This window comes from Panthera onca, chromosome A1 (genome assembly GCF_046562875.1).
Source record: "Panthera onca isolate mPanOnc1 chromosome A1, mPanOnc1 haplotype 2, whole genome shotgun sequence".
Taxonomy (NCBI): Eukaryota; Metazoa; Chordata; class Mammalia; order Carnivora; family Felidae; genus Panthera; species Panthera onca.
Window position 1 is genome coordinate 141,334,320 of NC_138339.1, and position 15,202 is coordinate 141,349,521.

Sequence of the window (15,202 nt, forward strand, 5' to 3'; positions counted from 1 at the left end):
AGGCCAAAAAGTACCAGCTTGGTCAACCATATTAACAAAAATTAGCTTTAAAAATCTCACATATAAAGGAATGATCGCATGTCCTTTTAGTATTTTACCGGAACACTGCTAACAGCCTCACCCAAACATTACTTAACTCTTTAGGGATACATACTTATTTTGTGTCTTGTTTACTATTCACTAGGCCCAAATTCTGTGACATAAGGTGTTAATTTGTGGTTTTTTAAAATTTAAATCCAAGTTAGTTAACATATAGTGTAATAATGCTTTCAGGAGTAGAACTTAGTGATTCCTTTCTTACATAGAACACCCAGTGCTCATCACAAAGTGTCCTCCTTAATGCCCAGCACTCATTTGGCCCATCCCCCCACCCCTCCCCACCTCAGTTTGTTCTCTGTATTTAAGAGTCTCTTATGGTTTGTCTCCCTCTCTGTTTTTATCTTATTTTTCCTTCCCTTCCCCTTTGTTCATCTGTTGTGTTTTTTAAATTTTACATATGAGTGAAATCATATGGTATTTGTCTTTCTCTGACTGGCTTATTTCGCTTAGCATAATACCCTCTAGTTCCATCCACAATTTGTGGATTTCTGTATGATTGAGATATCCAGTAGAAAACATACCCATAAGGGTATGGTTTTACTGTCCTGTGCAACATTAACTAGTTTTGTCTCTAATTCAGCAAAATTATTTAGAGTGGGTCCTGTTGGGCCATATATTGTTACTCCAATTCTCTTTTGGACCACTTTTATCATCTTGCCGGCTCCCTCATTAAGCAATTAGATTTGTCATATTTTCACTTAAAAAAAGAATCTTTTTTAATGTTTATTTTTGCAAGAGAAACAGAACATGAGTGGAAGAGGGGAAGAGAGAGAGGGAGACACAGAATCCACAACAGGCTCCAAGCTCCAAGCTATCAGCACAGAACTTGACACAGGGCTTAAACTCATAAAGTGTGAAATCATGACCTGAGCCAAAGTTGGATGCTTAACCAACTGAGCCACCCAGGTGCCCCTCATTGATGCAATTTAAAAAAAAAACTTTTTTATTATGTTTATTTATTTTGAGAGAGAGAGAGAGAGAGAGACAGAGTACGAGCAGGGAAGGGGCAGAGAGAGAGAGGGAGACACAGAATCCAAAGCAGGCTCCAGGCTTCAAGCTGTCAGCACAGAGTCCGACGCGGGGCTCAAACCCACAAACCGTGAGATCATGACCTGAGCTGAAGTCGGACACTTAACAGACTGAGCCACCCAGGCACCCATCATATTTTCATTTTATACCTGCGGAAGAGTGATGCCTTTAATATTCTGAAGATTACATTTTGACAAGTTGATTGGCTGAGTCAAAAAGGCTGGGTTTTCAGAATAGCTGTGCCTCTTGTACAAAGGCAGGTACCAATTCAGTAAAAAATAAAACAAAAAACAAGGGACATAGACACCTTTTCAATTAAAAGTTACCACTGATTAGGGACACCTGGGTGACTCAGTTGGTTAAGCATCCGACTCTTGATTTCAGCTCGGGTCATGATCTCACAGTCACCACATCAAGCCCTGTGTCAGGCTCCATACTGAGCGTGGAACCTGCTTGGGATTCTCTCTCTCCACCACCCCACCCCCCCTTCCTGCCCCTCTCCTGCTAACGTGCACGCACGGGGGACCATTCTCTCTCTCTCTCTCAAAATAAATTTTTTTTTGAAGTTACCATTAATTAAAAAGAAACTCTCTAGATTTTCTATCATACCCATAGCACTAACCAAAATAACACTGTAAGACAGAATACAATTACAGGGTGTGGTGAACCAGGTAACAAAGCCCCTCTGACTACATTACTCATACCTTGGTTTGGAAATGAATTCTATTTCCTTCTTTCCACATCTCAGTTTTTATAGTCTGTCCTGGATATACTGGTTTTGAAAAACGAACCTTTAAAAGAAAGGAGTTTGGGGGTTAACAATGTTTTAAAATGAAACCTTTCTACTCGTGGGGAAAGAAATTCCAAGGAAGGTTGGAGAACAAAAAAGGAAGAAAACAGGTTTAAATATATTTAAATTCTTAAAAGGACAAAAACAGTAGTAAGAAAAAATTACAGCAACGATATAGTTCTTATAAGCTCATTCTTTATCTTTCAAAGCACAGAATCCATGAATAGTGTTTAATCTTGAGAAACAGAAACATCATTGTATTAAGGACAGTTATACAGGTAGTCCCAGAACAGCTTCATCAATGCAGATGAAAGCAGTACTAAGTATATCCAGGGACTAAGATTTGGGGTGGCATCTAGAACAAAATAATCCCACTTCTTATTTCATAATTTTCTATGCCATATTATTTGCTCTGTGTATGTTTAGCTATTAAGAGTAGCTACAATAAAATGAAAAGCATGAAAATAATCTGTGTTATTAAAGGCAACACATCAGAAAATGCAATTTCACTGCTGCACAGAACACAACTGATAAAAGCTTTTGGAGCCATTTGACACTGTCTTAAACCATTTGTTAATGTCTGTCTTTAGACTTAACTTCTGCAAAGATGCTGTGTAGAGACAGGTTTTTTTTTTGTAATTTATAATAGATGAAAACGTGAAACCAACTTAAAAGTACAAAAACTAAAATCAATATGCAGCCGTCATGTTGACATAGGTATACGTTAATGAGTTCAAATGCAGCCACTTAACATTTTTTAATTAAATTAAGACAAATTACAAAATAGTCAAGAAAAAAAATGTTTAAGGTAAACCTCAAGTTTTTATTAATGCGGATATACTGACATATGCATGTATGCTCCTAATTAATGAAACAATCAAAGTAATCTGTGGAAATTATAATTGTATATGATATCTTTCATGGTTCATGCATAAGAGGTATTTATAGCTACAATAAGAACACGGGCTGATTGCCAAGTCAATGAAATAATAAAAATGTGTATTGCTTCAGTACGGTACCTATTTCAAATGAAGTCACTAAAACTCCTTTTCTAAAAATAAAAAAGGGAACTAATGTTCAAATTATGCAATAATACACATATACCTTAATTGCCTTGAATCTTGACGTATCATTATCTGCAAACTTCTGTAATACATGCCTCGCAGAAAATCCAAATGTACATAATCCATGTAATATGGGCTTGTCAAAACCTAAAAAAAAAAAAAAAAAGAGAGAGAGAGAAGAGAGAGAGACTTTAGTTAGTTAGATATAGGTATATTTCCTACTTAAAACCAAGGGCCCCTGAGGGGTTCAGTCAGTTAAGCAACCGACTCTTTGTTTTAGCTCACATGATGATCTCACAATTTCGTGGGTTCAAGCCCCACATCAGACACTGCACTAGCAGCTGGCTTGGGATTCTCTCTCTCCCTCTCTCTCTGCTCCTTCCCCACTCACACTGTCTCTCTCTCTCAAAATAATAAAAACTTAAAAAAAAATTTATTTGTATATATATATATATATATATATATATATATATATATATATATATACCAAGGATAATTAATTCAGGATTTCAAAAACACATCTTCAAATGGCACTATGATGGGGCATCTGCATGGGTCAGTTGGTTAAGCCTCCGACGTGAGGTCAGGTCATGATCTGATGGTTCGTGAGTTCCAGCCCTGCGGCAGGCTCTGTGTTGACAGATTGGAGCCTGGAGCCTGCTTCAGGTTCTGTGTGTCCCTCTCTCTCTGTCCCTCCCCTGCTTGTGCTCTGTCGCTTTCTCTCTCAAAAGTAAATATTAAAAATTTAAAAAACAAAAAACAAAAAAAAAAACAGCACTGGGATGAATTAATACCATCTATTTTAAGAAACATGGAAAATATTTTATAAATAATACTTCCAGGGAGAAAACTATGAAACAGAGAAGAATCAAGAAAGGAATGTGAGAGATGTGGGAACACAAAGAATTGTTTTGTTTGGCTGTGGTCCTGACGATGAAATCACCCCTGCTGATTTCAATATCCAGGTATGCAGATGATCCTTTCCTAGCCTTTCAGTTCCTTCCTCTCTCCTCCAATGTTCTTGCCCAGCAGGATAACTCCGACACCCACCTACATGATAAAATCCTAACCCTGCACTAGGAGCTGCCTTCCTCCACAATCTGAATTATGAATTCCAAGCACAACACCTCCTGAACACTACTTCCTACTTTCTCTGCCCTTAGCATAAATGTATTAGGAGAAGGCTATTTTTTAAATACAACTGGGATGCCTGGGTGGCTCAGTTGGTTAAGGGTTCAACTTCGGCTCAGGTCACCATGGCATGGTTCGTGAGTTCGAGCTCTGCGTCAGGCTCTGTGCTAACAGATTGATCAGAGTCTTGAGCGTGCTTCAGATTCTGTGTCTCCCTCTCTCTTTGCCCCACCCCCACCTCCCTAAAAAATAAACATTAAAAAAAATTTTTTAAATACTACTCAAACTACCTGTCTTAAGTAGCAATGTCCCTGAGTGTTATTTAGATAACGGAACTACTAGTTTTCATTGGTACACATTATGAGCAACTCACCAGCGAAACTAGAGAAGTTAGGATCAATGTGTAAGGGATTCCAGTCGCCACTGAGGCGGTACAAAGCAGCCTGAAGAGAAAGAATTATAAAAATAACTAGCACTCAGTGCTTTCTGAAAATACATTAAAAGAAAAACAGGAAATATGTTCAATTTTTATATAAGAAATATATAATATACCAAATTGAAGCTCTACTTAGAAAATAACCATCTCTAACACAGATGAACTGTAAATCAAGTGCTTTTTATAACACCTGCCACTGGAATCAGCTGGGGAGGAGGGGACCTGTCGGGTAATGGGAAGGGGCCAAGAACTACACCTGGGTAAAACCATGGTTAACTCTGCCTGAGGAGCAAGTCACAGAAAGGAATCCATCAATCTACTCTCATTACAACACAATGAAAGGGTGGGCGGCTGGGTGGCTCAGTCAGTTAAGTGTCTGACTTTGGCTCAGGTCATGATCTGATGGTTCACAAGTTCACACCCCGCATCAGGCTCTGTGCTGACAGCTTGGAGCCTGGAGCCCATTTCAGATTGTGTCTCCCTCTCTCTGCCTCTCCCCTGCTCGCACTCTGTCTCAAATATAAATAAACATTTAAAAAAAACACACACGTGGGGCGCCTGGGTGGCGCAGTCGGTTAAGCGTCCGACTTCAGCCAGGTCACGATCTCGCGGTCCGTGAGTTCGAGCCCCGCGTCAGGCTCTGGGCTGATGGCTCGGAGCCTGGAGCCTGTTTCCGATTCTGTGTCTCCCTCTCTCTCTGCCCCTCCCCCGTTCATGCTCTGTCTCTCTCTGTCCCAAAAATAAATAAAAAAAAAAAAAAAAAAAAAAACACACACATACACACAGTGAAGATAAGGTAGATGTTTACAGCCTCTGCTAACCAAGCATAATTTAGGCACATAATTTAGGGGTGCTTTCAGTTGAAGCCTGTAGACTACCACAAACTTCCATCCTCCTGGTACCCTAAGTCCTGAGCACTAGCTCTCCTGCAACAAAATAGACTGACAGGTTGCCATGAAGATTAAATTTCTGCTTGGCCCAGACCTTCATATCACTTCTTCACTTAGATGAGGCAGGATGAGCAGAAAGATACAGATAACAATAGAAAAAACGTTACCAGAGCTCCCAGCATTTAACTTGTTTACTGTTCAAACTAGAAAGTACTTTTCAGAAGGGGAGAGATTCACAAAATAGCAGACAGTAGGCATTTAATATATCTGTATTTAATTTTGATCCTCTTGTGCTGCCTCAATACTTCTCCCTGTTCTCATAGATTGCAATGTTAGACTTTCCAAGACTACCTAAATGTTGCATAAAGACTAATCATGTCAGGGGCACCTGGGTGGCTCAGTGGGTTGGGCGGCTGACTTCAGCTCAGGCCATGATCTCACGGCTTGGGAGTTTGAGCCCCAAGTCAGGCTCTGTGCTGACAGCTCAGAGCCTGGAGCCTGCTTCAGATTCTGTGTCTCCCTCTCTCTCTGCCCCTCCCCTGCTCACACTCTGTGTCTCTCTCTCTCAAAAATAAATAAATTTTTTTTAAAAATTAAAAAAAAAAGACTAATCATTTCAGCATATCTGACTTTCTTAATTACTGGGTTTTTTAATTATTGATTATTCTTTTTAAATAGATTTTATTAATAGAAAACAACATTTTCTATAATGCATAGGAAAATGTCATTTCTTTTTTAATATGCTTTGTACAATTTTAATAAGCTCTTTCTCTTCTTCATCACCACATATAATAGTTGTATCAATTATTCATTTTCTCAATTGCCGAATATTATTACCTTTCTACTACCTTCTAAGAATAACTAAATCAGATCAACAATTATCTTACAGCGGTGACTTACAAGATTCCACATAATATGTTGGAGGATTAAATGACAATATTTGAAAAGCTCTTTACAAACAATGAAAATACTAGGCAAATATACATCACTATGTTGCATACAAATGAAAGCAAAAATACATTTCAGAGTCTGAAAGGCAAACTGTTCAACACATGATAGACCATGGGCTTTGATACCAGCTCTGCCTTTAATGGCCGAGTTTCCTTATCACCCCAAGCTTCAATTTGCTCACCTGATAAACCTTTCAGAAAGCATTACCCATGATAAATATTAATACCTCAATAAATGTGAGCTATTGTTCTTATTTTAAAAGATATTAGCAACAGTATGTCGACGGAAAGAAAGCCGACCTCAAAGTAGGTAGGTAAATAAACGCTTTATTCATTGCCTTACTGAGGATGCCAGCCTGGGAAAGTCTTTCCATTTGCCCAGAAGAACTGCTCTGCTCTGCAGCGCATCAGCTACAGGGGAAGGGAGAAGGTGTGCTTGCAAGCAGTTCTCCAAATACTTGCGCGTCACAAGGTATATGTGTTATGAATGTCAAAACTAAGGTTTTCTGATTTCCACAGAGACACAAGAAAGACCCTTAGGTCATCTTAATACATTAGGTTTCAGGGCGCCTGGGTGGCTCAATCAATTAAGTGACCGACTCCTGATTTTGGCTCAGGTCATGATCTTGCAGTTTTTGAGTTCGAGCCCTGCTGGGTGTGGAGCCCGCTTTGTCTCCCTCTCTCTCTGGCCCTCCCCTGCTCGCTCTGTCCCTCTCTCAAAATAAGTAAATAAACTTAAAAAAAATATATTAGGTTTCTATATATCTGATTGTTTAAAAATATTGCTTCCATGTCTCTGTTTAACCGGTTCCCCAGTTCTTGCTGGTTTTGATTTCTCCTTGAGGTCACTTGAGACAGTTCCAGGAGGCTAATGTCAGTCACCTACTGCAGTTGTAGTGCACAAAAGTAGAACAGCCAAGTTTTAAGATTAGTACCAGTATTCTTATCCCACAGAGATCATTCCTATAAATGGAAAAAAAAACAAAAACAAAAACAAAAACCAATTCTCCTAAAGAAATCTTAAAGGAATATGAGAATTTTCATATTCTTTCTTTTTTTCTTTAATGTTTATTTATTTTTGAGAAAGAGAGAGAGAGAGCGTGAGTGGGGTAGGGGCAGAGAGAGGGGAAGACCCAGAATTTGAAGCAGGCTCCAGGCTCCAAGCTGTCAGCACAGAGCCTGATGCGGGGCTTTAACTCATGAACCACGAGATCATGACCTAAGTTGAAGTGAGACACTTAACCGACTGAGCCATCCAGGCGCCCTGAGAATTTTCATATTCTTTCAATGATAGCATTGCTTCCTACAGATGGCAGAGAAAGCAAAGACAAAAAAAGAGCCATCATGAGACATGACTAAAGTCAAGTAATTGGAGGTTTGACGAAATTCAATCATAAAGCAAAATAACCATTCTCCAAATAATAAGGAACACTGTGTTCAAGGCTTACTTTCTGAATATCTTGAGGGACATTCATATTTTAAGTTTCAGAAGGAGAGTTAAAAGCTTCTTTTGTTACATCTCTGCCTCGATAGAAAAGTCATTAAAACTTGCAAACACATATACACAGAACTTAGAAAATCAGCTATAAATTACCTTGCCCGTGTATTACATGTCAGCGGGAGTATCTTCTACATATGAGTATAGTAGTCCTTAATTTTATTTTTAAAAGTTGTATCTTTAAGTTAAACTAAATGCTAAATAAAAGAAATCAGGAACTTGTGCTTCTCAAATCCTCACATGCTCCAAAAAAAGGTTACAATCAACAAAAGGAATAAAATGACACAGATCCCAAGCCTACAGTATAACCAAAAGACAGAGAATACTGCCCACTTCAAATTGCTATAAACACAAAAATGAACACCGATCTCCCGCACCCTCTCCAAGCTACTGTAGAGTGGTGTGGGTAGAGAGGGGAGCGCGGAAACAGTGCATGGAAGAGAGAGGAAGAAAAGAAAAGTCACTTCTAGAAAGACCACCTTAAGAGGAAAAAGTACTGAGAAGAATCCCCGAAGATAAGAGCACTGACTACAAAGAGAAGAATTAAGAATGTATCAGCCTCCAGGTCGCAGTCCAGACTGGCCACATTTCTAAGGGAGAAGAGGGTTAAAAAAAAACAATGTCCCTTTTGAAGACTGGATAATGTAGGAAAAAAGAAGAGAGGAAATTTAAGATAAAGAGAACTAAAAAAATGTTTTGAATAAAACAGCTCCCGACAATGTCCCACTCCAAAAAGCCATCTCTAAAAAAAAATGCACTTTGCCACACTGACAGAAGAGGGCAATCTTGAATTTCATAATGAGAGAATCATGTAAACCATCACAAACTACCAATCTTCCTCTCAAACTGCATACATTTAAGTAATCTCCATCTATATGAAGCTACTCTAAGACTAAAAGAGGAAACAAGAACCAAAACATTACCATAAATGAAATCTCCCCAAACAACCAACTACCAAACAGAACAAAACTGTAACACAACATTCAAGCATTTGGGGATACGAAAGAAACACCATGAATTTAAAATTCAAAAACTAAGAACAACATCAACAGACAACAAACATGAAGGAATGAAATAAGATATAATTAAACTCTAGAAAGAAAAGGAAGGGGGGGGGAAATCCTATCAGAAATGAAGACTGAATTATAAAATGCCTAGAGGAAAACATATTCATTTTTTTTCTTTTTCTTTTTTTTTAATTTTTTTTTTTTTAACGTTTATTTATTTTTGAGACAGGGAGAGACAGATCATGAACGGGTGAAGGTCAGAGAGAGGGAGACACAGAATCTGAAACAGGCTCCAGGCTCTGAGCTGTCAGCACAGAGCCCGATGCGGGGCTCGAACTCACGGACCGTGAGATCATGACCTGAGCCGAAGTCGGCCGCTTAACCGACTGAGCCACCCAGGCGCCCCGAGGAAAACATATTCAAATAAAAATTTAATAAGGGGCACAGAAGAAAGGAAGGGAAAAAAAAAAAAACAAGAGAACAGAAATGAGACCAAGAGGGGCACCTGAGGGGCTCAGCTGGTTAAGTGTCCAACTCTTTATCTCAGCTCAGATCATGATCTCACGGTTCACGAGATTGAGCCCCACATCAGGTTCTGCACTGACAACATGAAGCCTGCTTGGGATTTTCTCTCTTCCTCTCTCTCTGCCTCTCCCCTGCTCCTTGTGCTCTCTGTCTCTCAAAACAAATAAATAAACTTAAAAAAAAAAAAAGAAAAGAAAGAGAGAAAAAAAAAAACAATGAAACAAAACCAAGAAAGAAGTAAAAAAAAAAAAAAAAAAAAAAGCCACGAAGTGGCTAAAATAAGACAGAAAAAAGATCCAATGCATATATAACTTAAGTATTTGAAGAAGAAAAACAGAAAAATGAATGAGAACTACTATTTAAAATTATAATCCTAGGGGCGACTGGGTGGCTCAGTCTGTTAAGCATCTGACTTCGGCTCAGGTTGTGATCTCGTGATTCACGAGATTGTCAGCTGTGCTGACAACTCAGAGCCTGGAGCCTGCTTCAGATTCTGTGTCTCCCTCTTTCTCTGCCATTCCCCTGCTTGAACTCTGTCTCTGTTTCTCTCTCTCTCTCAAAAATAAAAAATAAAATAAAATAAAATAAACATTAAAAAAATTTTACTATCTAAATATACCTATTAAAAAGGCCCACTAGTGACATAGGGTCAATGGCCAGGAATGGGCAACACTGAGACCCAGCCTAGTAAAACTACTTGACTTTAAAGGTAAAGAAAAAAGATAAAGAACAACTCTAAGGGCCTAAAGAATAAAGACCAAGAAACCTGGAGAAAGATAAAAAAGACTGTCATCAGAGTGTTCAAAAGCCACATTCAAAGCAAGGTCCATGGAGCACCATTTTTAAGAAATTCAAGATTTCATATCCAGCCAAGTTGTTCTTCAAGTATGCAGGGTATAGAAAAATAGTTTTAAATACACAGGAACCAAAGAAACACTATATACATGAGCGCTTCTTGGGGCACCCACCACAGGTGGGGCTTTATCCAACCAGGAGGTGTTGGGAGAAGGTTTGGCAAAAGGACTGATACAATCAGTCGCAAATCTAACACTAAAATGAAGATGGGGAAGAGAATACACAAAGAATATACAAATGTTAAATGCTCCGAAAAAGTAAAATTAATGCATATCAAAAGATGAGAATAAAGGAGAGAGAAACAAGAAAATAAAATAGGCTCTTTAACTGTAATACAGGAAACAAGTAAAAAACAGAGACAACAATAAATACTGAAAAACCATATGGTAACAAGTGAGAAAATGAGAAACTACTATTTTATGGTAAAAACCATAAAAGGTTTGTACCAAGGGCATAGGAAAAGGTTTATGATTTCTACTTCTGGCCATGAGAGAGTACTCTTCTACTGCCAACAACTAGCAAAAAAATTTTAAGGCAGAGAGGGAGGCACTGCTCTTAGATGTTACACAGTAAGCAGTTTGAGATTAAGACTTGATAGAAGAGACACAAACAAGAGCCACAGCTCTCTGACAGCACTTTTCAGACTGTGGGGCAAGAAAGGAAATCCAAACACAGCAAAACAGTCTCAGTGAGTTAAAGAGATAGAGATCAGAGTTCCAGGAGTCTATGCAGCTAGAATCTGTACGTACTGAAGAAGAAGCTACACAGAAAAGAGCTCCAGAAATCTAAACACAGGTCAGTCCCCTTGAGGACCATACAGAAAGGCCCTGGAAGAGGAGACATCACATGAAGAAAGAGGCCTTGTGGAGAAGTTTAGAGGCACTCCAGCCAAAAGTCAGCAAGAAGCCCCTAAACTTAGCAAAGATGGTATCTTTGGCCTCCCAGCCCTACCCAGCCACCATCTGAGAATAGCTACACAAGCTAAGGCAGAAGGAACACCCAGTCAATCCACAGTCATTAAAAAAAAAAAAAAAAAAAAAAAGTAGTACTTATAATACACCTCGTAATGTAATAAAAAATATTTTAATGGATGATATAACTAATATGCCAAAGACTAACTTTATTTAATAATGACAGTAGTGGGGCACCTGAGTGGCTCAACTGGTTGAGCACCCAACTATCGATCTTGGCTCAGCGAATGATCTCACTGTTTGTGAGTTCGAGCCCCACTCCAGGATTCTGTCTCTCCCTCTCGCTGCCTCTTCCCCGCTTGCTCTCTCTCTCTCAAAATGAATTAATTAATTTAAAAAAATGAGAGTAGCTAAAATCCTGTTGGAATAAATGGTATAAAATAACTATCTGGGAAACTAGAGATACTTGTTTTCATTCTTCCCCCAACTGTAAAGCCTGACATCTAATATCTATTTATTCTTTGGCCTTTCTAGATTACTAAGGATGAATTTTTTATTTATTAATTATAAAACACTCAAAGGACACTTACAACTTCCTAAGTTTGAAGATGAAGAAATTCCCCTAAGGACATGATAAACAGACCACCCCAGAAGTGATCTCAGTACAACTAAAACTACGGTTGCCTGCTTCCTCAGTGATTGAAAAGTTACTGACTTAATTTAAAACCTATCATACAGTTGACACTGTAACAGCGTAATTTTTTCCTTATTTCCACTCATTCAAGATCTGCCCATCCATGACCATCTCCCACTTCTCTGTCATGTGGCTGCTCCAGTTTTTACTCTTTCTACGCCATCATGCTCTTCTCTTCTCTTACAGTCAGCTATCATGACGTCTTATCCTCTTTCCGGCCAAACTGCAAGCCCTACGTCTCTGGTAAACAGAGAGTATCTACACGCCATTTTGGTTCAGCTAAGTTCCATCTTTCCTACCAAAGCCTGCTGAACATCATTCCCTGTGAGTATCCCCACTGTGAATGTCCACAGCACTTGCTCAGCAATTCAAAGCCCGTGTTTAATCACTCACAGTTTGGAAGAGGTGCCCTAGTTATTTTGACATTTACATCTTGAGTATTTGAGTGTCTTTCAGCTCCTTGATGACACATCAGTTTTTCCACTTGATCTATGTCTCCTATATAGCTCAGATTCAGTTTAAAACAGCCCATAACGCCCTGAAATTTATGCAAAGTTTAATGAAAAATGGTTTTTGAACAAACGGTGGCTTTTGTGAGATTTTCTTTTTGTTTTTTTTTTAATTTTTCTTAATGTTTTATTTATTTTTGAGACAGAGAGAGACAGAGCATGAGCAGGGGAGGGGCAGAGAGAGAGCAAGACACAGAATCCAAAGCAGGCTCCAGGCTCCAAGCTGTCAACACAGAGCCTGATGTGGGGCTCGAACTCATGAACCGTGAGATCATGACCTGAGCCAAAGTCAGACACTCAACTGACTGAGCCACCCAGGTGCCCCTCGTGAGATTTTCAAATGACCACATGAGACTAAAATGCTCTGTCAAATGACAGGTGCCCGTTATTTATACAAAAAATATTTGTTAACTAGGGTCACCCGGGTGGCTCAGTCGGTTAGGAGTCCAACTTTGGCTCAGGTCATGATCTTGCAGTTCATGAGTTCTAGCCTTGCGTCACGCTCTGCGCTAACAGCTCAGAGCCTGGAGCCTCCTTCAGATTCTGTGTCTCCTCCTCTCTCTGCTCCTCCATGTTCATGCTCTCTGTCTCTCTATAATAAATAAATGTTAAAAAAAAAAAATTTGGGGGCGCCTGGGTGGCGCAGTCGGTTAAGCGTCCGACTTCAGCCAGGTCACGATCTCGCGGTCCGTGAGTTCGAGCCCCGCGTCAGGCTCTGGGCTGATGGCTCGGAGCCTGGAGCCTGTTTCCGATTCTGTGTCTCCCTCTCTCTCTGCCCCTCCCCCGTTCATGCTCTGTCTCTCTCTGTCCCAAAAATAAATAAAAAATGTTGAAAAAAAAATTAAAAAAAAAAAAAAAAAATTTTTAATAAAAAAAAATTTGCTAACTTAAAAACTTCCCTTTGTCACACAGCAAAAGAGAACTCTGCTGAAAATAAACGTAAAGTTCTACTCTGAAAAAGAGGAAAAGAAAAAAAAGTCTCTCTACTTACTGTGTGTAGAAATTCAAGCCTTGCAAACTATTCAGCTTTTCTTATCTACAGCAGATACCTTTCATCATTTCAGTAACTCCAGAATAATAAGGGAGCACTGTGGGGTTTCGTGAACCATGAAACCACGAAGTCCTTTTCTGTTCTTTCTAGTGCCTTAATAAAATTAATTTCACTATGAAACTTTAATTAAACACAAATATGAGTGCACGCATAAGAAACTGATAAGAAACAGGGATGGGAAAAACATTTAGAGGCAAAAACTAATCTCTGGAAAAAAGTGTTCTCCTTTCCGTCACCTGGTTATACAAGCACAGGAGAAAAATATAATTAAATATGTACCAATCTTAATTCTTTCTGGCTCGTGAAATTATATTTCTATTTGCCAGCAAACAGAAATCCTGCATAAGTTCTCATATCAAGCATATCAAAGTTAGTATCAAAAACCACATATACTTTATAAATAATTTGCTGTCATTACAGTAGCTCCCTCACAGTGTATCTTCAAAGCTTTATGTTTTCGTTCTGTATCTGCATGGTTACTCCTCTGGCCACTGTGGGGAAGAATCTTTGGGGACTCTCAAACACAAAGTGGCTTTTCTCATCTTTATGGTTACCTTCTGTTTCTTAAATAAATATCTGCATGCTCAAAAAATTTGTCAACTGATAGGGCATTTTATCTCCTCCATCAGAAAACAAATTATTTATGCCCAAAAAAAGACATTAAATCACCTACCCCTCCTAAGATGCTTTATTTTGCCTATCCACTAAAGCTGGCATAAAATAATCTGTTTCTGGGGTGCCTGGGTGGCTCAGTCGGTTAAGGGTCTGACTTTGACTCAGGTCTCAATCCCACAGTCTGTGAGTTTGAGCCCCACATCAGGCTCTGTGCTGACAGCTCAGAACCTGGAGCCTGCTTCAGATTCTCAGTCTCCCTTTCTCTGTGCCCCTCCCCTACTCATTCTCTCATTCTCTCTCCCTCCCTCTCTCTCTCTCTCTCTCTCAAAAATAAACAAACATTAAAAAAGAATTTAAAAAATAATAATAATAATCTGTTTCCAAGCAATGTAGCTCAACTTTCTTTCCTGAAAGAGGAAAGGGTGACCAAAATTTGCCTTTTAATTCTTCTCCTCCTGCTCACTAGGGGTTGAATGAAATTCTTCACTACTAAGTTAGGCAGTGTCTTTAAGCACTGCCCAGCAAAGCAGGATGCTTCCTGAGGTGACATGTGAAAAGTCTTTCTATATTTTCTTTTGATTTATGGTGGAGAAAAAAATCTGATGAGCAAAAATGTAGAAAGACCAGATTACAACTATGGAAATATACCCTTAATCTTTATCATGTTCAAGGACAAAGCCCTACGTTTGGACTCACAAAACTATAGGATATCAGAGTTATATATTCAAAAGCCAGCAGTCAGGTGGCTTTATCGCTTTTCAAAAAACACAATCTCACCTGATTAAGTGAGGTGACATCTGTAAGTACAGCATCAGGAGGTCTATTAGGCACGGCTACAGCTTCCTGAAACCAAAAAACATCACAGGTTAAATACTAACAAAGTAATTGGTACTCTCTTTACTCAGATTAGTATTTGATGAACAACCATGTTTCAGTATAACAAAATCTGCAAGTTAGAGAAAATGTTTTTAAAAATAATTTCTGTTCAGGAGATAACATTTAAAATCTCATAACTGTTAGCCTCATCTATGCTGTGATTTCCCTGAAATGACCCTGTTTAACGAAAGGAATTATACAACCAGATCCATTCCCTGGGCCACCAAGGAGAAAGAGGTAAAGACCCTTTTCCCAGTGCAAAAGGTGATAAT

General features: G+C 39.0%; 1 protein-coding gene across 1 annotated transcript in view; it reads right to left on the reverse strand.

The window, feature by feature from the left end:
• The window catches only part of HSD17B4 (hydroxysteroid 17-beta dehydrogenase 4), an 85,290-nt gene that overhangs the window by 19,686 nt on the left and 50,402 nt on the right, over positions 1–15,202 (reverse strand). Inside the window, exons 17-20 of the mRNA XM_060636300.3 lie at positions 14,832–14,897; positions 4,487–4,556; positions 3,023–3,129; positions 1,833–1,919 (exon numbers count right to left, since the gene is read on the reverse strand). Coding sequence (XP_060492283.1) covers positions 1,833–1,919; positions 3,023–3,129; positions 4,487–4,556; positions 14,832–14,897 — 330 coding nt within the window. The remainder of the gene's footprint in view (positions 1–1,832; positions 1,920–3,022; positions 3,130–4,486; positions 4,557–14,831; positions 14,898–15,202) is intronic.